At 38.1% G+C, this 23,321-nt stretch overlaps 2 protein-coding genes across 2 annotated transcripts; both read left to right on the top strand.

The window, feature by feature from the left end:
- Positions 1-4,484: 4,484 nt before the first annotated feature.
- LOC122078260 (40S ribosomal protein S27-2) lies at positions 4,485-5,594 on the top strand. Its single transcript, XM_042644165.1, has 4 exons — positions 4,485-4,643; positions 4,843-4,944; positions 5,076-5,104; positions 5,232-5,594. Exons 1-4 carry the CDS (start codon positions 4,641-4,643, stop codon positions 5,356-5,358), a joined length of 261 nt encoding a protein of 86 aa, XP_042500099.1. The 5' UTR covers positions 4,485-4,640; the 3' UTR covers positions 5,359-5,594.
- Positions 5,595-17,040: 11,446 nt separating this feature from the next.
- Positions 17,041-18,424, top strand: LOC122078331 (ethylene-responsive transcription factor LEP-like). The gene has a single exon (XM_042644270.1). It carries the CDS (start codon positions 17,241-17,243, stop codon positions 18,153-18,155), a length of 915 nt encoding a protein of 304 aa, XP_042500204.1. The 5' UTR covers positions 17,041-17,240; the 3' UTR covers positions 18,156-18,424.
- Positions 18,425-23,321: the final 4,897 nt, after the last annotated feature.

A 23,321-nucleotide genomic window follows, 5' to 3' on the forward strand; every position in this document is an offset into this window, starting at 1 on the left:
TTTTTTGCTATAGTGATAATTCACCCACCCCATAACCCCTGCAAAGCAAACCCAAGGGTCTCTACTATCAATAAGGAAGAACTTACTACCAAGCCAAGGGTGGCACTTCAACATTAGACATTATTTAATATGGAAATTCTCCGTTACACATTCATTTGGAGGGAGGTTTGTCTTCATGGTCAACTTATATGCCATGTAGCAAATTATATAGTTATGAATTTACATCGACATGTTGTCCAAATCATCATTTAGCATTCAAAAAATTTGAGTTCAATATAATTGTCAATAGGAATATAGAAGTGTTATCAAAAAATACTTTGGAAGTGGCAAAAAAAGATACCAATAGTTTCGTGTGTGACCACAAACATGGCTTTAAATATGGTGAAATGATACAAAAAGAACCATTTAACCGACACCAACTAAAGGCTTTTTTTTTTTCTTTTTTTTTAATAACTAAAAATTATAAAATGTTTACACAATTAGAATAAGGGCTTGCAGTGGTAGCTGTACTGCCTGTGATGATTTCCCTAGCTATGTATACAAAATGGAGCACATGACTCGATTTTGGTTTGCATCTATAGATTATGTTGCAAGGACTTATGTGCAGACAAAAAGATAGGTGCCACACTCATCGGCCAACAAAAATTGTCTAGGTCAAAGAAAGTTTTTGGACCACCTCCGAGTTAGTCTAGATTTCCTTCAGAATCCATCATCTCCTTTGTGTGTGCTTTGCTCCAAGCAAAAGAGCCATGTCGCATCCTTCAATATGATTTCTTGCCATTAAATAGTCAGTTATTAGTAACTGCATTTTTCCCCCTTGTCTTAAATACCACCGCCCAACCGGTAGTGCTTTTGAGTGTGTCAATAATCATTGCACATACCATTATTGGATATGCAAGCATTCGATGACTGTATTGGAAGATTGGTAGGATAAGTTACAGGTTTGTGATAGCTTATGGGTATGTTTTGTAGTCCAGTGTAGACAAGATTAACTAGTGTTGTTTATCCATTCCAGAGCAGGGTTTAAGATTTTGTGAGTGCTTGGTTTATCTTTTCTAAAAATGATGTCATTCCTATGGATCCATATAAAGTAGCTTAGAATGATAAAATTAGTAAAGAAATATTTAAGATCCTTTTTTTTGTTAATCAAAGGTGTCCAGGCCAGCGAAATATTTAAGATCCTGTTTAGGTATAATACTAGAATTGAACAAATACAAAATAAGTTTATGGAAACAAACTAAAGGCGTAGTTTGTTTTTCCTCATTTGAAAACGAATTTAGTTGAATTGATTTTTACTATATGTATGAAAATTAGTAGAAAATTCAAGTGTGGCAACTTTGAGAGAAAATCTGCAATACAAAGTTTAAACCTTGAATACGGTGGATCATATGGTTGAGATGGAATTTCCAATTCAACATGAAACTAATCCACAAGACTCACAACTCATCCAATGGTTGGTTTATTTAATCATTGTTGAATGATTGGTACAAGGTGGGGATGAAAATGAACGTTTTTTCATTGAAAGGAATGAAACTTGTTTGATCTCAACAAATTAGTGTCTTTACCTCCTATGTGTGCGGCTCCCGCCCGAACATAGGACGTGGATTCGGCCAGCCTCTCGAATGCTTAAGCTAGTTCGAATAGATTTGATCCAAAAGATCAAAGAATTCTTTCACCCTGATTAAGATGAGTATCACAAAACTACACAAAGGGCAACATTCCTAATTTGTGAATGATACACACAAAAATATAGGGAGAGAATGCTAAGGCCGCACACCCTGATTTGGTGCTGGGATAAGCTGGAGCAGCTCCTGAAAGGAAATCCAAACTTCAAAAATCCTCAATACCATGTGAGAGGCTTTTGTAAGACCTTAAAGGATACATTTTGCCTCAGTTTCCAACTTTTTTCCTTTCATCATAGAGCCTATTTCAATTAAAATAAAATGTCCTCGGAATAAAATACCAAAAGCCTAACACGAGTTGGTCAAAAAATGGTTAGTCGCATCAGAACAAACCAAAATGGAGTAGTTCGAAATGGACAGAACTGGTTGTCTTCCTAAAACAGGGGTTGAACTATCTATGTTAGACAAAACAGAATTGTCAACGAAAGATGCATGGTAAAGGTGTTGAATAGAAATCCAACTATTCAAATTTTGTAGCACATTCAAGTGGTTAGTTACAATATGATTAATAACAACTTGATTTCGATGAGACCAAGTAAAGTAAATAGTAATAGCACCACTGAAGATCAGATTGGGATAAAGAGAGGGTTCAAAAGATATAACAGAGTTACCAAAGATGCAATTTGCCCTCAACACCAAAAGACCTGTAGCTCACACACGAAGAAAGAAATCATAGGAAAAAAATATAAATGTCATATGGATTCTAGAGTATCAACATAGAAAGTACAAGATGTATCAATATCCATCTATTTCCATAGCAAATCCTTCACCGGAATACCATTAAGAAGGATTCTCCAAAAGAAAATTTGAGATGCATGCGAATTTTTCAAAGAAATTTCCACCAATTGGGAGACAAAGGGCACAAAGATGTTGTCTAATATGGCCCTCTCATTAGATAGACGTGAAGAAAGGAAATTTTTTATTGCCAATTGAATGGTAAAAAAGTGTCCTATTCAGATAAAATCAGCTTGCATATTTTATGGCCTCGTCTCCAACATCGTTGTCAGAACCTATTTGGCGGCCTAACCAGTTCCCTGATGAGCTTCAAGTTCTTATTGAAAAGGATATTGATTTAGTTACTTATTTTCGGACGTAATTTTTATTTTATTTTCAAACTGCCTTTCTTTTCAGTCGGCAGGGCATGTCTTGCCTTGTTCACGAGCGTCTTTCCCTTTGTTTTTAAGGTTTTTAAGGGCTGCCTTGTTTTGTAATATTTCCTTTTTTTCTTTTCTAATACATCAATTTTACTAAAAATAGAAAAAAAAAAACACTACCACCACTCTTCTGTCATGGAGATAGGAACCACCACACTCAATAGATGACAAATCAATATTCCAACAATTATCAAATATAAAATCACCGACCCGAAAGATGGGATCGAAACCACCGCACTCAATAGAAATGAGATGGAAGGAAAAAGAAGGAACCCAAGGTCATGTCAGAAATGAGCATTTCAACCAATACCAATTTTAAGGATCACAATCTCTTGTAAAGTATGAAGAATAGCAGCCACAATGTTCCAAATCTAATAACCTATTTTACACACGAACTCTTGGATAAAAAATTGAAGATTGAGGAAAATACTTGACACTTAAAAATTTAGGCCAAAAAGCATATATACTCACACATCTATGTGATTGGAGTTGATCCACCGACCTGATACCTGCTCTTCAACAGAAATTGTATGTCAATACGTTAGGCCTTAGATACACTCAGTTTTCTATACTTGGTTACACGACAAATTGTGAAATCCTTATGAACGGATACTGAGAGAGGAATGGACTGAATTACGACGGCTACCATCGGAGGAAACAAGTCATAGAGGAGAAGTGTTAAGAGATAAATTGTTGGAGTTGGGTTGGCAAAAATATGTAGGTTCCAACAGATTGATTATTGCCACAGCTAGGGGTGTCAATCCCAAAATCCCAAGCCTGCATCAGTTAAACCGGCCCAATATGCACCGATTATTAAACATGTCGAGTTCAGGCTTGGCCTGTTTATAAACAGATAGTACGTGGTGCAAGGGGTAAGACTGACAAGAATCAGAACAGCTCGCCTTGTTTACAAGCCCAACATGGCCCGACACATTAGCCCGATCATTTATATGTATAAATATATATTTTTTTTATTTTATTTATAGATAAGTAATTTGATTTTATCAGCTTTTTTTTTTTTATGTAATATCAGTTTTTCGAAATTGTTGATCATGTATTAAAATATATTAAAACTTCTTAAATCCGAGACAATTACAAATCGTCTAAGGCCCGTTTTAGGATTTTTTGGTATATTACCCCATTTAAGGTCCGATTATAATCCAATTAAAGCCCGAAAACCGATTGAGCCCGACACAAAAACCAACCGAGATTGACTTATTCCTTAAAGAGGTAGATCATGGTGTAAGGTTTTAGGCCCATCAAGCCCGACTAGGCCCAATCAAGATCGACCCAGCCCAATGGATTGACACCCCTAGTCACAGCCGCCCCTTGGCGTCGATTTAGGTCTCGATTGGATGGTGAAAACTTCATGAAGTGGAAAGCTATATTGTGTATTCTACCAAAAAAAAAAAGGGCGCTATAGTGTGTATCAAACATAAAAAAGCCAGTGTGTGAAATCAAGGATGAAGAGAAACGGGAGGATAAGATGTATATTCTAATCCATCGGTCGCCGGTTCACATTATTCTATCGTCTCCGAGGGTTTTAAAAAGGGTTGAATGGTATCGGGAATTGGCCTGTTCACATCGATTCGGTCCGGTAAACGTCCGGTTCTTCTGACTGATTTAATCAGGAATCGGCACTAAGCGACTCGAATACCGATGAGTTAAAACCCTGATCCTCCCCTATATATATCTACTTATCCCAAATTTCACTCGTTTCTCATCTACCTTCGGCGCTGTTGCTCGCAAGAGTGGTTGTCAGAGGTTTCTAGGGTTTCCAGAGGTCAGCCAGTGTTCTGCGAACATGGTTAGTGTGGTCTTCGCTTCCTGTATTTGCTTTCTTCTTTAGATCTGTGATGTTCTCTTCACATTTTTTGGTTCTGGATCTGTCCCCATCGTTCCATAATTTATGGTTGCAAATTTAGGATCATGTAACATCTATCTAAGATATGTGTGTCTGTATGTTTGTATTTTCCATCTCTCATGGTGAATTTTTGCGCTGCCAGGTTCTCCCCAACGACATTGATTTGCTCAACCCTCCAGCCGAGCTTGAAAAGAGGAGGCACAAACTTAAGCGTTTGGTGCAGTCTCCAAATTCCTTCTTCATGGTGTGTACACGTTGTTCTAGTTGAATCCTTTTTTTTTTTTTTTTGGTCGTTTGAATCTGTGATTCATGGTAGATCGCCTTCGATTACAAATTTAGCTGATAAATCTTTTTTTTTTTTTTAATATCTTGAAGGACGTGAAATGTCAAGGATGCTTTAACATGTGAGTCCTTTGAGTCTTCTTCTTATTCTTTCCTTTTTTATTGGATGTGGATTATTGTTTTGCAAATCAATTCTATTTGTTGAATTTGTGCTTCGATCCTGTATTTATGAACAATCGTGAATCGCAGAACTACCGTTTTTAGTCACTCGCAAACCGTTGTGGTTTGTGGGAACTGCCAGACGGTCTTGTGCCAACCGACGGGTGGACGAGCTAGGCTCACGGAAGGATGCTCATTCAGGAAAAAGGGGGATTGAGTGGTGTTCTGCTTTTCCTTCCTCAGTTACGTGCTAGTTGAGATCGTATGGGTTAGTTTCAAGGTTCGGGATGGAAAAAATGCTCAGATTTTGATTTTGGTTCTACTATAGGATTTTGTTCCTAAAGCAATTGTGGCATTACTATCAACACTTTGTGCCTCTTAATTTTGCTTGGTGCGCTGAAATTAGATTCCTCTTGAAAGTGCAATTAAATATATTTTGTCGATTATCTGGTCTTTTTTGGCTCCTTCATTAGCTCTTCTATTTATTATTTTGTTCTATTCAGATAAGTATTTAAAATTTACTTCAAAGTGCTTTAAAAGATCAAATCAGGATGCTGAACCTAGTTTGGGGGTGTCACTTGTTTCTCAGTAGGCCTTATAAATCTCTTAGTTTGCAGTTAAGTTTTGGCACTAGCTATTTGTAATTTTAGGCATCCTACGCTGTTCAAATGTTCAGAAATAGCATAGTACTGGCTCAGACAAAAGGATGCTAATGGTTGCATGCCTGTAATATCATGGACATTTTGATTGCAGTTAATTTTTTATGCACTAGACATGGCTAGACTGGCGCTCAAATTGGTGTTGGATTCTCCTGGATAGCTTCATTACAGTCAACAAGTTGCAATTAAATTTAGGTTATTAGTTTGGTTGTTAAGTTCCTCGCTCTTTTCGGAGTTGGGAACTATTGTTGTTTGTTATGTTGGGGAAGGAGTAGGTCCTCTTATGCGTAAACTCTTACAAGGCTTGAGGGGGGTGTTCAAGGGGCTTTTGTTATCCTCAAATGTTCTCCTTAAGAGTTGAGGCCTGGTGGAAGCGTTGATGAGTGTCTTGCTCAAGTGAACCACAGAAGCCACCCAGGGAAAGGGACATTTGAGTGGCCTTGTTAGGCTAGTTACCACTGTGTCATCTAATCATTTCTTATATGTACCGCTTCACATTTCTCCCTTCTATGAAGATGGATAGACGTGCGCGTATTCTTCTGAACATTTAGAAAATGTTGTATTATGTGGATAATTATTAGCTTAACCAAATGATGGTTATTGTTGCCTAGCCAAGTAATATATCCAAATGTACGAGATGAGTATTTTCTGAGCATTTAGAAAATGTTGTACTATATAGATAATTATTGGCTTAGCCAAATGGTGGTTAGTGTTGTCTATCTAAGTAAAAATCCTACTGTGAAGTGCATTCATAATTTCAGGGTGGTGAAGCCACTACAAACGTGGGTGAAGTTTGTTGTGTTAATGGTCCTGAGTTTTTTTTTTTTTTTTTTCTGATTAAAATGTTCTCATTTTCTACCTTTCAACTTAGTTCCTCTTTTCTTTTCTACCTACACCCCCAATACATGCCTTTTTCTGATGAATAATACTGCCAATTTTCTCAACAGGCTTGATTTGGATTTGTTTGGATATGTTCATCAATAAATTGGTGCTAGTTTATGTTATATATTTCTTCTCCCTCTATATAGGGGAGAGGAAAAATGTGTTTGTTTGATATTTAGTTGTGTTGCTCTGGAATTTTGTCAATATGTTAATTCACATGTCAGTTACAACTCTCAAGTGATTCTCTTTCAATTGATTTATGCATGTAGATCTAGCCAACTGCTTTAATTTGAGGTCTGGATCGACCTCTTCCCCCCCCCCCTCTCCTGAACCAGTTTAGGACTTGGAACATCCTGTTTAGGTTGTGGAACTGTATAGATCATTGGGATAGTTAAAATACAGAGTTGATTTTTTTTTTCCTTTTCAGGGCTCATCTTGTATTTTTGTGTGCTGTCATACCCAATTTTGCTTTTTCTTTGGCTAAGCAAATCTTTTGATATGTTTTTTTTTTTTTACTTTGTATGACCGGCTTTCCTCGCCTTTAAGGCGCCTCGATATGGTGCTTGGAGCTGGAGGCTTTGTGCCTGGTTTGGAATTGATGGTTGGGAGATGTTGGCCTAATTGCATTGATGGTACTCTACCTTTAATCAAATCAACTGTCATTAACCCATTCCGGTTGCCCTTCTGTCTTTTTGGCTTATCCATGATGTTTGTATGGATCCTGAGCATTTTATCTCTAGCTTTATGTTAATCCACTGTTTTTGTAAATTGAGTTAGATGGAGAGGATAAGCTGCCCTGTGATGTCTTCTTTTTGGGTGACCTGAAGTGGTTATATAAATCTGTTGAAAAATCTGTGAAGTTTTTGCGTAGTTATCTGATGGGTCTAGGGGTAGCATTTGATGTCAAATTTGTGGGTCAAGGTCTGCTTCACTGTTGTACCATATTCCCAAACTTATGCAAGCTGCTAGATTATTCAACCAAATCCGTGCAAATATTGTTCCAATCATCCTTGATTGTAGGTTCCAGTCCAAATCATGATCTGAGGTGGCTTTATACGTTAATACAGTTTTGGGTAAGATTTCGAATGGCTGGGGAGGAGTTTCCTCTCCTGGTGGACTCTTTAGGGTTGGATAAATATTATTTTTATCTGTCCCTATATTCCAGTCCTGGATCTGAGGACCCACTCTCTTCTGAAATTTTGTTTTGTTGATTATTTCGAGGGCTAATCTACGCTAGACCAATTTTTCTAATGAGGCACACAATCTGGTTTTTGGAAAATCGAGAATTATAAGCATTATGTGATTTAAGAAGTTCAAGATGGGAGCATCCCTATATGGTAGATATGAGGTGTTTTTGTTCAAGAAAAATGAGATGGATGGAATGGCCAGGCTGATTTTCAGGTCTGTATGGGTAGTGGAAAGTGAGTGGTGGGTCTCACATGTAATGTTGGGGTGGACATAATAGGGAAGGAAAGGATCATTGCATCTTTGTGGAAACCTTGGAACAGAGGGAGAGGAGAAAGAGAGAGGGTAGGGCAGAGGGATTAGGGAGAGGAGAAACGGGAAAGGGCCCAAGGGCAGAGAAGCTCTGGAATCCTAGCCTTGGCCCAATTTTCTATTTCCTGATTTTGGTTTTGGGAAATCATTTTTTTCCGTTCAATTTTCCCCCATCATCTTTGAGATGGTGAGCAAAGGTCTGCTTGTTTAGATTGAAGGAGCCGAGCAGCTACCTCTTGAAGAGGATCTTTGAAAGACCGGATAAAAGATAGGATGAGTTGCAACTACATCAGCAGCAACAGTTGCTGAGATGGTTATTGTGGCTGTGGACCTGTGGTGGTGTTATGATGAGAGGCCATAAGGCGAAAGGGTTTATGAGGGAGGGTAGAGAAAAACAATTTACAAACCATCTCTGTCCCCCAATCAGAAATTAATCAGAAATTTTAAGTTGATTATGCTTTTTCGTTATTGTTTTTTTAACGACTGTGGATTTTGTGTTTGGGTGTGGGTGTGGGTGTGGGTGGGGGGGGGGGGGGGGGGGTTCTATGATGCGGAAGTTCCATGAGTAGACAGAGGCTCACGATACCTCTAGGGAGCAATGTGTTCATTCGCCCAAGCTAAAATCAGCTGCTAACGCAGTTGTCCTCAAGTTGATTCTGCTGTTGCTAGAAGAAACTACCAGGTTGATTTCCTGGCATCTGAGGATGATTTCAAAGCTTCAATGTTGTCAGCTTCCCATGGCCTTGTCTAACGTGGTGGATGAGAGAGAGAGGGGATTGGAATGGCTAGTGGCAACTATTCCCTCATCTTTCCTGGGAAGTCCTACCCACTTTGTAGGAGGTGGGGTGGAGAAACTGCAAACCAACAGGGAATTAAATGGTGAGGTTTTCTGCAGAGGGACTCAAGAGTGGGGAAATGTTCAACTTTTCGTTGAACAGTATTTTCACCGCCTGAAGGTGGTATTACACGGAATTGTACGAGATCGGAATTGCAGACGATTTCAACCCGTATCTCTCACGGATTTCTTGCTACAGAATATTTCTTGAAGGGCGGTTTGATTTTTCATTTCTATTCTTGTACTCCTGGTGGCACACCTCATCTTTCATCTTGGCTAGGATTAAGATTGGTTACAGAAATAGAGAAATCAGCCAGTGTCTGAGATTGGCTCGTTAGAACGTCGGGGCGTATTTCAGAGCCCTACATGGTTAGTAGATGTTAGTAGAGGTGCTCGTTAGAACGTGGGGGCGTATCTTATAGGACGAGGTCTTTGTTTTCACTTCCTGAGAGCCATGTGGCCTTGATTTTATTCATGGGTTCACATATATTTCCAAGAAGATATAGTGTGTTCATTGTTTGTGTGTTCGTGTGGTATATTGGCAGGGGTAGAAGGAATGAAAAACAGAAGGTGCCATGGTCGAATATTTGAGAATTCTAAATTGGGGTTTTTAGCTATGTCTACTGTTACTAAGCCTTAACCTTCAAACAAGACTGATTCGACATTTTTTTTTTTTTTTGAATTTAGAAGTTTCAAAAGGAGAATGATGAATCAAACCAATCCCGATCGACAGAAGTTAAGATTACTCTATATCTCACCTTGGCCATTTAGGAATGCATCGTCTTTCATCCTCATTATATACCTGACAAATAGATCCTGCCTATGAATTCTTTGATGAAATGTCTGAAAAAATTCTAAAATCTAGAATGTAATTTTGCCAAAATACATCCAAACAATATTCTAATTTTCCTCTGAGAATGCATTCTGAGGTTGGAGAATGACAACATGCATTCTCAGGATGGGAATGCATACCAAACATAGCCTAGGTGATTAGGTCTTGGAGTTTGTTATGTAACCAATATCCAAATGGCCATGACTTGAAGAGTATGAGACCTTGAGTACCTTGAATGGAGGCGGGAGAGTTTCATCTCCAAGGTGTTGGTGGCAAAGAAAAAAAAAATGTAATTAACATACCCTCCTCTGTCCAAGGTGTTTATCTGATACGATATTTATCAGATATGCCAAAAGCAAGTCTCCTCTGCGTTCTCCGTCTCCCAAATGAGCTCTTGATGGCTTTGTGGAAAGGCAAATGTGAAATGATTTGGGGTCAGAACTGGTAATTCCACACAGAAATATGAACTAGCCGGTGTTCCCAGGCTGCAAAAGCCAAGAGGATTTGACATGTACAAGATGGAATTCGGTTTGATCTACCGAATTCTGCAACGATGTGGAACAGATATGATGGGAATAAATCTGTTTAAAAAAACAATTATTTATTTATTTATTATTATTATTTTTGTATCAGAAATCGAGGGAAAACCATCCAATTCAGTCTGATACGATTCATATGTATCCGATATATCGAAAGCAAATTTTCCTCCTCTGCGTTCTCCGTCTCCCAAATGAGCTCTAGAGCCAAATGTATTTTGACAGTTACATAATAGTATAGAGGAATGGGTGGGCAGAGGCAGTGGCTTCTTCAGGTTTGACATTCTAAACAACCAGATTCAGGCCAGGCGAGGCAAGGCAAGGCAACAAGGTTTAAAAAATCAGAGTCAGATTGGTGAAATTGGTTGAAGGTTCAAGAAATCAGAATCGATTGTGATCAATCTTAAAACCGTTTGTTTCATTGCAACCGATTCCAAGGTTTTTAGGGTCAACTCGGATAGATTCAGATTTGGTTTGAATCGAAATCGATATGGATTATTGGATTTGACCTTTAATTCCAACTTAAATTCCATACAATTCCACCCTAAACGGCTGACACGTGTAAATATTCTACGGTTCATATTAATCAACCATAATACAATGTTAATCAACCATAATACAATCTGAATCGTAGATATGGAATATTTACACGTGTCAGCCGTTTAGGGTGGAATTGTATGAAATTGTACAAGTTGAGAATTTCAGACGATTTCTACCCGCGTAACAGGGGATGGGGGGACAACTGACGACTCATTCTCCTCTTGGTTGTCGTCCTCCTCGTCGTCGTAATTAAGGGGATTAAGTGGAAGCAAAAACTCAAATCGCGGGAAAAGACGAGGGGTTTGGTTAAAGGTGTGTCAAAAGGTCGCTAAGGGAAAGGCAGACAATGACCGTTGAAAAGATAACTTACACCTCAGGAGTTCCCATTTTTCCACCCTTCCCTCAACTCTTTTTATAATCTTAATCATCATCATCTTATCTTTAATTTTTATGGATTATGTGGAGCATTCCCTTATTATTATTATTATTATATGGAGCCATGGTATCTCTTCAGTCAACAAGACAAAGACTAGCCAGATGACAACACTGGCAATTAACCTCCTCTTCTTCCTCGATCGTGTGTGTAAGACTGACTCCTCTATTGTAAGAAGGTCAAAAGAGTCGTGAAAATTGTAACCATAAAGTATGCTACGAAAAGGTGCCGTTAGGCAACTTCGGTCGTGCCGCAGTGGTGGGACTTTAATTTGGAGTTTGGACTCGATATTTTGACTGTCCTGTGTGTGTTGTGTGGAACACTCCACTAAACCCCCACTTCCACTGCTGTAAGTGGTGTCACCTCTACCTTACCTACGAGTTAGTAGTCAGTCTATCTTAATTTCTTCTGTTCCTTTTCAACGGGATAATGGGAACTGAGGACTGGAATAGGAAGTGGGAAGTCAATACTCTCACCTCTATTCTTCAATTCTCCTCTCTCCATGTCATGGTTTGATTCTGTTGTGTGTCATCTTTTTACATCCCAATTCCCAAAGCAGCGCTTTCCACATACGTGCTGTGTTTTCCCATCTTTTCTGCTTCGTTTTGGGCCCTCCCCTCCCTAATACCATCAAAGATATGGGGAGAGATGTATAATGTAAGCAACATTGATTGGAACTACTGTGCCATTGCTTTTGCCATTCAATCCTTGTCGTCGTCGTGGTCGCAAGAAAATTTTAAAGAACTAATCCTTTTTTCATTAATCACGGTGGTGAAATCACCAGATGACCAGTACTCCTTCACTCTTCATTATGATCTGAGCTTAGCTTGTCGGGGCTCTTTAGGGTTCCTCTCTCTCTCCTTCTCCAACATATTTCTTTTTATCTTTCTCCTCTTTGAATGAGATATAAATGAAGGGCAGACACAACCTTATCTTTCATCACTTGTTGAGTTGCCTGTTGGCCAACTTTTAGAAACAGGCAGTCATGCTCATGCATGCTTGGGGATCCAAAAGGCTAATTGTCTCTTTCTTCTCCCTTTTCATGATCACTACAATAATTTATTGGCAATTATAGATTGAATGGAATTGTTTCTACACGCTATGGCCTTTCATAGTTTGTCCTCACATATCAAAATGAGATTTTATAAAGATTGTGCCCCATTTGCTTGGCACATGGAAGAAAAAAAAAAGGGGGCATTTTGATGTTTGAAGTCATCACACAAGTGAACCTAGGTTCATGTTCTTAGGGTTTGGGGTTTTCCCCAAATATGCCTTCCCAATGTGACTATACGTGTACTCAATGGACACCTTTGCATTTTGCATTTTGCATTTTTTTGTCATAATCAAGCCCCACAAATTAATAATAATTATAGGGTTAATCTGTGTGTAATCATTAGCTGGTTTCATGGAGCATTCACTACCTACATGGCATAGAAAAGCCAAATAACTATAATAGAAAAATTATTTTGTTATGCTGACATTAGGTTAACGTATACTTATCCAAAATACCACCTATTGGAAGAATTTTGAATCAAATGTTTTGCCAGAAGAGCAGAATCACATCCCAATCAAGACAACCATCAATCTGAGTTATTTGATTATAGCTCCATGTAAATAGTGCATGGTTACACTTAGCATGACCTGTAATAATAATGATTTTTTATTTTTTATTTTTGTGGAACACGATAATAATAATAATAATAATAATAATAATAATAGAATAGAGCAAAAGAACCCTCTCCTGTTGGATCAGCGCATGGGACAGCAAAGTAGTCTTTTATACATCTTATCTTTGAACGTTTTGTGTGCTAGTAGGATAGGGTTGTTTTTCCCATAATAATAAAAGGAGAATAGAACCCTGCCAATTTCGTATCAAAATCCCAATTCTCATGCACGAAACCTTAAATACTCATTTACTAATCTGCAAAGGGCTTCAAAAGATTGAGCTTTGCCTTCGAAAGTTCTCCTATTTCTTATCAGTTTTTTGGGTGTAAATCTCTTCTTGGTTCTAGTTAACCATCTTCCAAAACGTAGGAATGTCTTTTGACCCCTAATCTGTCCTCTCTCTCTCTCTCTCTCTCTCTCTCTCTCTCTCTCTCGTGTAAATAGCCTTAGGTTAAGCAAGGTTGGCAAATGGGACCCACCCTCATGAGAATCATTGACTAAAAGTAAAGAATTAGACAAACCCAAATTGATAGCCATCAATGAAGACAAAAGTCACAAATAGTCACACATGCACGCACACCCACACCCACACTTCCACATACAAAGCTTTGCCAAAAGGGCCGTTCTAATAGTCTCTTAATTCAAATCCCAACAAAGCTTTCACTTGTAATCCTTTTCATCTCTAACTTGGTGTCCATTACCACACACACATCCAAAAAATAAAATATAAAACACTTGTCTAGCTTTAAATTAGGTTTTAGAATACATACTAGACCTAAAATTTATTCTGAAAATGTATACCAAACAGCCTAAATGTGCACTTTTTCTTATCTAAGTTATTTTTCTCATGAATTACTGATCGACCTGAATTGCTTTCTTAATAACCTATTTGTTTGTTTATATAAGAAGATTTTTCTAGGCTTTCGTTTAATTCACTGCAAGATAACAAATTGAACTATATATAGCGGGAGAAATTTTTTTTAATTAAATCACAGAGAGCTATCGTTGGTTTCAATAACAATTAAACTAAGCAACCCATTCAAGGTTATTTGAGACCTAAACCTACCCATTATGGCTAGTGTCATACATGTACAGTAGAACCCCATTTCCCAAAGTATAGAAAATTTTAAAAATAAAAAGATTTTTATAAGACAATAATATGGAATAAGTACTCATTATAGCTAGTATCATACATGTACAGTAGAACCCCATTTCCCGAAGTATAGAAAATTTTTAAAATAAAAAGATTTTTATAAGACAATAAATGGGACCATATATGGCCCCATTTGGTCAAGGGTACTCAGTTGAATTTTTATCTCAACAAGTAGGTCTTCCCTAGTAGTTGATCACTAGTTGTATCTTCAAGAAAAAGCAATGGCTAATGTGTTCCTCTCTCACATGCAACCCAATAAACCTTTTCTTCACTCATTCCCTTCTTCTATATATATATAAATATGTTTTTGATCATGTTAATGTTCTCGATTATGATCAGGAGAGCTAGCTAGGGCTTCAAGAAAAAGCTATTTCCGTGGGATTGAACAGAAATAAAGGAACCTCTGGATTTGAAAAGGTTGAGAGATGGTTTGTGGAACTTATCATTGATTAGGCCTCAAATTGGATGCACATGGCTCTGTAATTATATATAATCTTTATAATACAACAACGTACATCACCATTTAATTTAGTAGTAATATTAGATAGTAACATGCATGATCTAATTGAAACGCCTAATTAATAAAAAAATCATATCTCTCTCTCTCTCTCCAAATTAAAGTTCCCTCAAGGCTTGTGAAGATGATCAATTGCAATGGATAAGAGGAGGTTGTCTCTCTCATTCTCACATTGGGAGGTGGAACGCAACGTCATGATTGGAATGGAAATTTAATAACACAAAATATTTAGTCTATGTTGATCGAGTATAATATATAAGGAGAAAAAAAAAATCAAGATTCTTAGTGGTGTGAAATAACCAAAGTTTGATAATCTTTCATAGTCATATTTTGTAGCTAAGCGTTTAGTATAGTAGTAGTACATCCCTAATGGGATCCCTAAAGAATCAATAATATTATTCTTTTTTCAATGTTCATGTTTTAGGAGAAAGTAAACATAGAAGATAGCAAAGTGGAGAAGCGTAAGTGGAGAGGTCTGTGGAAGTGAAAAAAAAAAAAACACATGCTGTGGTTGATATGGAACTATTAATAAATTATCCTGGGAACCCTATTTGTGAACTACTTGAGATATTTTTTCTACTATGACTAGGGTCTGTGTTAATGGTTGGTTTAGAGAGAGAGAGAGAGAGAGTTGGGATATGATTTGAAAAGAATGTAATGTGCGATATGTAGCTAGCTACTGAGCTGTGAACTATATATCAGGATCAGGTTGGAATGACCTCACATCCATATACATATACTCACCATTATGCATGCAATGACCAACTGACTCTCAGGTTCATTCCAAGTTCACAAATCCTGGCCAGGCCTATCCTGATCAAGAAGTGGGTTCATGGTCCATATCATGCACCCACACTTGCCAGCCTTGACTTATGATAACAAATCAACTTACTTTCCTAAAGGATATGGCTGAAAATTAAAGATCCTTGATCGCCCACCCTCAGGGGCTCATCTATCTCATGATGGCTTAATCAATTACCTTGTCAAATCTTCATGCATGCCTAGACCCAGTGGTAGTATATACAGGTAGTGGCATGATTGAAATGGAATGATTAATGATAGATAGGTCCCATCCTCCACATTCTCACACTCTTTACACCCATTTTGAAAGGAGTACTTAATCAAGATCGATCCCCCACCACCTTCAACTAGGAACCGTCCACAATGATCTCTGGATCAATAATGGGCAAAATCTAAGCTTACAATCCTGGTATATAATTAAGATTCATCAGTTTTGAATAAGAACCACTTTAGTAAGGAGTGTGGAGAGATCTTGCTGCAGTTGATGAGTTCAATGATTTATGAGGGGTGTTACCAAATAAATTAAAAGATTCCTCTCTCTCTCTCTCTCAAAATAAAGACATTAAGAGATGGTAGAATAGGTAACGTGATTGTTAAGTTTATTAATTGAATTAGTTCTCTCATCAAAACAGAAAAGGAACAACATTAAAGTAATCAAACGGATGATCAAGAGAAAAATGATGGGGAACAATGGCATCTGAGAGAACACGCTCAATCATCATGGCCATTGAGATTGCTAATCATGCCACCATTATAACCTTCTCTCTCTCAACCCACCGGCCAAGCTCCCCCATTGGTAGAAACTCATTGCTAGTCACTTATTTTGAGAGAGAGAGAGGATTTCACATGAAAGTAATTATTCCAAAGTGAATAGTCTGATGTAAAAGGATTTGGGCATCCCTTCTTAATGGCTAATTTTGAAGGGTAAGTTTTATCGAAGTCCCAATAGATGGCATAGATGGAGAGAAGAATTGTTGGAATTCCACAGGAAATAATGTCCCATGTCAAATGTGAACTTATAAGTTCTAAAACATCCTCTTCTTAATGACTAGAATTAGGAATCAATTGCCCCATTAAAATAAGAAACGATAATTTATAGCAAGAAACCAGCTGAAAGAGGGTGGAAACTGGTAGATTGAAGTATCCTAATTGAGTGATTGGTCTGTGTGGTCAGGTGGCCTGGGAGAGAAGAATAAAGCCTCAATCCCTAGCTATTATTTGATAGGATATGGACCCACCTAAAGCCCTAAAACGTGTTAGTAAATGCAATCCTCCCCTATCCCTACAGTATTTCTTTGATCAGCTAGCATAATATATACTCGATTGAAGAGAAATGGGATTGCAACTGAAACTGTGAAAGTGTCTTAGAGCCAAGGAACCTTAAAAAATAAATAAAAAAAAAAAAAAAAAAAAAAGAAGAATAATTCAAGGATACGACTGGTACTTTTGGAAATCTAAGGGTAACTGATGTAAAAGGTCAGACCTGAGTGTATATTATTTCATTATAGTCTCAAGGCCAGGCCGAGGCTTGAGGATGAGACTCCCCATTCTTATTTAAACGGCTAACATGCAGCGTCGAGGAAGAGAAGAATAACTATCACGCAGTACTCTCCCCTCACTCCCCTCAAACCATCATAGATAGGAAGAGAAAACGACACGACAGTCTCTCCCCTTCCTTTACTTCTAGAAATCCCGACCACCACCCTCAACCACTGAAACCAATTCCTTTCTCTAGCTCTCTAGGAAGACATGAATTTTACCAACCCGTCTCCGTCTTCGTCATCTTCTCCTACCAATACAGTGTTACTTCAGGAAACGGCCAAGAGCAAAAAGAAACAGCAAGAAACAACGGGAAGGTTTCTGGGTGTTCGACGGAGGCCGTGGGGCCGATACGCAGCAGAAATAAGGGACCCCTCTACCAAAGAGAGGCATTGGTTGGGCACTTTCGATACCGCAGAAGAGGCAGCCTTGGCCTACGATAGAGCCGCCCGCTCCATGCGGGGCTCTCGCGCTCGCACCAATTTCGTCTACTCTGACATGCCACCTGGCTCTTCTATCACTTCCATCATCTCCCCCGACGACGAAGCAGCCCACCATCAAGACCACCACGGCCTTCTCTCCACATTCTTCGTCCCTCCCCCATACAATGACCCCATAAGCCACCAACTCTTCTTTGCTCAGGACTCCTCCTCCTCCTCCACCGCTGCCTCCGCTGCTACTACCACTGCTGGAGGATTCATCGGCAGTGGTAGTACGGGTGGGGTTGATCAGTACTCCCAGTACCCCCAACCTTTCTACGATAGCACGGACCTCCCTCCCTTACCCTCTCAGATTTTGGACAATTCGAATAATTATTTCAGTTCCTCCTCCAACGTCGACGTACCGGTTCTTTCAGGTTATGATGATCACATGGGTCACCAGGGGAGTTTGTCCGATTCAACTTCAACAGGTTTCTTTGGGTTCACAGATACACAGCAAGTGATCACCGGAACTACTGGGTTTGACTCGGTGGGAAGTTGTTGTGGGTCATCATCGTCGTGCTTTGGTTTTGAGTCAGGAGAATTGGTTCACAGCCCACTCTTTGGGAGGATGCCGCCTGTTTCTGATACTTTGCCATCCGTTACGGATGGTTTCGATTTGGGTTCCTCCTCTTATTTCTTCTGATGCTGTTCTATTATTTGTAACCTCTTCTATCTGCTTCAGTTTGCGTTTCTTCGGGTTAACGTTTTGTCTTTCTCGTCTTAATTTCCGTTTTGGGATCGTATTTGGCACTTTCTTTCGGATTCCACAATAATCTACGGTTGGGTTTTGGCATATAATTTTGGATTGGTGAGAGCATGAGAGGTGATCTCAGCAGCTCTAAGAAGCAATGCTTAGACAGGGCTGATATAGTTGAGTGTGTATAAGACTCGCTCTCTATTTATTGAATCAGATCAGTTACCACTTACCACTTACCACTTACCAGTAGTGGGTTACTGTTTTCCATTTTTTTTTGTTTTTAAGGACTCCACTCTGCTTGAGGATGGAGTATGGACTAAGTTTACTCAACTCCATAAATCAGCTTATAAGGTGAAGGAACTGATCCATCCCATGGTGTCGTAATCAATGGTGGATCAGCCCCTGTATGACTATCAATGTTAATGACTGATATGGATAGTAACAGCATTTTGTGTTTCTTCCATTGGAGAAGCTCCTATCCACTGTCAAATCTTACCATGTACAGATCAGATCGTACGACGCGACCACATTAGTGGGAATCAATCCATTATAGTGGTTCCACCCAGATAACAAAGGAAAAAAAAAATCCATTAGTGGTGGGTGCGTAAGGTTCTTTGACTTCTTTCTCAACTTGAAAAAATTAAGACGACGTAAGAAAAATACATCAAAAGGGAATTGGAAGTCTCAGTTGCTCCCACACATGCACGCACGTGCCCCCCGAATTCAAAAGAAAACCCTACTTTTGGACCTAACCTGTTGTTTGAATCGAGCGCAGCCAAAGGCAATGAGAGCGGATCAAGTTCACAGATTCGCGTACAAGAATGTACGTTCTTGATCCGTAGATCTAGAATTAATTTTCTTTCTCTTCATTTAATGGATTCTAAATTTACGAATCAGTGACATACAAGAATATCAAACCAAGGACGTACAAGATGAACCTGATCTGATCCGTTCACAAAGGCGATCGAGGTAAGCTGGTTATGATTGTTGGATTCTGTGTACTGACTATGGAAACCTTTTACCATGATCTTCCTTTTCAGTACCCTTTTATTTGATGGATTCACACCAAACATTGGTTCAATGCCCACTACCCTGTAATTTTGAAGGCCCACTTGAGATTGGATCTATTGTTCGTACAGTCACTTGGTTATATAGTGTGTATTCAATGCTTGGCCTTTTTATTTTTAAATATACCCTTTTTCACCTTTGTAATGGTAGAAAATATGACAACTATTTAATGCTCACTCATATTTAAGCATAAAAAGTTTCTTTGTTACCAGGTTGCAGTCAATTAGCTGTAACCCAATGAGAACAGTCAAAGGAATGAAATTCCAAAGGCATGTTTAAAAATACCCCTCTAAGATGAATTTTTCAACCTAGACAACTCATTGTTGGATTTATGGGCTAAATAAATTATTCAGGTTGATTAAATGGATGAGAGTCAAATTGCATGAACCGGTTCGGTCCACTCTCAAGTTTAGGGATATGCTGGCTCAACCCATTGTGATTTAGGGTTTTGAGTGCAGGACAGTATTATAAATACTAAGTTTTTTGTCCCTACAACCATTATTCACTCTTCCCCACTTTACCACTAAAGTGAGACAACCAAGGAGGTTTAAGGGGCTGTAGAAGATCCATAGCCAAGCCAAGAGAGCGAAAGTGGAAGTGACCAACATCAATCATCTTCAGCATACCAGGTGAAAGGTACAAATCGATCATCCATAATTTTATTAGATTTGTGTTCTTGTTTTTCTTGTGTGGTATCCTCAATAGGGTTTCAAACTCAAACCCATAGGGAGTTCTAACAAGTGGTATCAGAGCAGACCACATGGGACAAGAATTGATTGAATTTTTCTTGTACATGAGGATTTTGATTATTACTTAAAACCTGATTTGATTAAAAATCATGAAAATCATAAAAATCGTAATTTTACCATCACTTAAAGATCCTGAACGGAAAAACTTTCTTCACGAAAGTTATAGAACATGAGAAGACGGTCGCGACGGTATGCCGCAAGTCACCGGAAACCTCCGGATGCGCCGACACTCACCGCCAGAAAAAGGCTACCGGAGGAGAGAGAGAAAAAAAAAAGGCTTGTTTGTTTTTGTTCCTTTTGAGTTTTTATTTAAACTACTTTAAATTTCATTTAAAGGTTCGTTTTAAGGCCAAATTGAAATCTGTTCTTTGTGTTGGATTCCTTGTTTCGGGCCACATTTAATGATTTAATTTTTAATATGACATGTTTATTTGAAATTTTATATTGTATTTAATTTCAATCATTGAAACAAGAGGGCATAAATCAATGCTTTAAAAATATATATGTTATTGGTTACCAAGAAATTGAGAAAAGTTTTTAAATTGAGATATGTTAATATGGAAAAGGGTGTAAGCTTCCGTTCATTCTTAGCTGCAAAGTAATTTTTAGGAAACCATGAAAGGATGAGGTGGAATCCACCAAAGTGGTACATCTTATTATTTCATGATTTTCCACAAGGTAGCAATGTAGGTGACATTTGCCCAAAGGTGATGTCACCAAAGTTAAGAAAATGACAGTAACCTAGAGGTTCCTAAGCCCAAAGGTGAGGGGATTTTCAAAAGTTATTGTTCTTTTCACAGTAAATATGAATTTACAAGAGGACCAGTGCATTCTTAGCCCAAAGGATAGGAATGTAGTTGTGGTTGTGACTCTTGTATGGTTATTGTTGTCCTAGTGACATATTTATATGTATGTTTTGAACATAAAGATATACATCTCTAATGGAAAATATATGATAGAACTGAGTGAAACCCACCAAAGTGGTACATTCAGTTCGATTGTATCTTCCCCAACAGTAAAGGTGATATTTTTCCAAAGGTTATGTCATCAAGGTTTGAGGATAATCATCCACATTTCAGAAAAGGGACATTGAATTTGGAGTTCTTTTTCCCAAAGGTGATTGAATTCCGAAGTTGGTGTTGTTTTCACAGTTAAAAGAAGAATATAAAAGCATCAGCTAATTCCTGTCCCAAAGGATAGGGATACATTTTTAATTGTAACTCTTATTTAAAATATATTGATGGTATTACATGCTTTTATATTATGATTTATATTTTAATATTTAGCATGTATTGTGTTGTTGTTACTGCTGTAGTAAGATGGTCATTCCCTCAAGTTATGTATCTTCCATCCCAATACTCACTGGTAACAACTATCAAAAGTGGGTGAAGGAATTAGAATTGCATTTAGGTCTTCTTGACTTAGACTTGGCACTTAGGGAGTCTAAACCTGAGCCTCTCACAGACTCGAGCAGAAGTGCTGAAAGGACCAAGTTTAAGAAATGGACTAAAGCAAACAGAAAGAGCATACTGGTTTTAAAAATGGCAGTTCCTGAAATTATACGTGAGAACATAGAGATCAAAGACACTGCAAAAGAATTCCTGGATGCTATTAAAGCTAGATTTCAACACAACAAGAAAGCTGAGGAAACCACATTGATGACCAAGCTAATGAATACAAGGTATGATGGATGTGGGAGTGTTAGAGAATACATTTTGGGTGTAGCTACTGATGCTGGTAAACTTAAGGATCTTGGAATACAGATCGATGAAGAATATATTGTACACATTGCACTAAATACCCTCCCTAGTCAGTATAAGGTTATCCAATCTACCTACATTGCACTGAAGGATGAGCCTAAATGAGCTCATTTCCATTTTCACTCAAGAGGAAGAAAATTTGAAACAAACTAGGTTTGAGAGTGCACATGCAACTTTCCACAAAAGATCTTCTAGTGGACTAAGCAGAAGGAGCAAAAATTTTTCCAACAGAGGAAACGTCAAGCCATATGATAGGACTAATAGCTCTCAAGAACTTGACACATCTCAAAAGGCTTAGGATGAAGAGAATACTAATAACGTAGAGTGTTTCTGGTGCCATAAGAAAAGACATGTGAAGAAGGACTATTTTATTTTCAAGAAATGGTTAGAAAAGAGGAAGAATTCTGGGGCTGATAAGTAGGATGATACCAAGAAAGGGTGAGGTAGACTGATTACCAGCAATTGAGAGCAAGTAAAAATTAGTCCCATCAAGTAGTTAGGATTTCTTTACATACAGTTATTTGAAATGCTTGATTAGTGGGAGCTCTGGTTTTGTTTAGTATTTGTTTATGTTTTGAACCTTAGCCCGTATGTTTTGGGGCACAGTTTGATGAATTATGGTTAAGTTTTATCATTTACATTATGCACAGTTATTTCTTGAAATATTTGGTTTATGATTTCATTTGAGAATGTTTTTATAGGCAGTAATTGTCTTAGTTATAAGTAATATTTTGCCATAATTCAAAAGGTAATGTTTGCCACATTTTAAGACAGTATTTGTCACAGTTCATAGGCAATATTTGCCACAGTTTATAGGCGAAATGCCACAGTTAGATATTAACCACAGATCAAAGGTGATTCGCCACAGTGAAAGTTAATATCACAGTTAAGGACCTACATGGAATGACAACAGTATAATTTGAGCATATGTCAATGTTTCTATGATGGTATCCCACATAGATTCGTGTTAAGAAACTTACTTATGTTTGTAATAACAGAAAGTTGTATGCCGTATATTGAGGTGTATCTTCTGCTGTTATTCGATGTGAGTGGTTTTTTAACTGAATCTTAGTAAGAGTGGTTAATGTAATAAGATTCTATGGTCACACCAATTTAAAAGACATCCTTATAATTAATGTAGTCCAAGTGGGAGATTGTTGGATTTGTGGGCTAAATTAATTATTCGGGTTGATTAAATGGGTGAGAGTCAAATTGCATGAACCGGTTCGGTCCACTCTCAAGTTTAGGGATATGCTGACTCAACCCATTGTGGTTTAGGGTTTTGGGTGCAGGATAATATTATAAATACTAGATTTTGGGTCCTTACAGCCATTATTCTCTTCCCCACTTTACTACTAAAGTGAGAGAACCAAGGAGGTTTAAGGGGCTGTAGAAGATCCATAGCCAAGTCAAGAGAGCGAAAGTGGGAGTGACCAATATCAATCATCTTCAGCATACTAGGTGAAAGATACAAATCGATCATTCATAATTTTATTAGATTCATGTTCTTGTTTTTCCTGTGTGATTTCCTCAAT

This window comes from Macadamia integrifolia, chromosome 5 (genome assembly GCF_013358625.1).
Source record: "Macadamia integrifolia cultivar HAES 741 chromosome 5, SCU_Mint_v3, whole genome shotgun sequence".
Classification (NCBI taxonomy): domain Eukaryota; kingdom Viridiplantae; phylum Streptophyta; class Magnoliopsida; order Proteales; family Proteaceae; genus Macadamia; species Macadamia integrifolia.

Excerpts from the sequence above, each read along its gene's own strand:
- LOC122078260 (XM_042644165.1), top strand. Across the intron at positions 4,945-5,075 it reads CTCCAAATTCCTTCTTCATG|GACGTGAAATGTCAAGGATG; the intron begins GTGTGTACACGT and ends AATATCTTGAAG. Across the intron at positions 5,105-5,231 it reads TGTCAAGGATGCTTTAACAT|AACTACCGTTTTTAGTCACT; the intron begins GTGAGTCCTTTG and ends CGTGAATCGCAG.
- LOC122078331 (XM_042644270.1), top strand. The coding sequence starts at position 17,241 with ATGAATTTTACCAACCCGTCTCCGTCTTCGTCATCTTCTCCTACCAAT.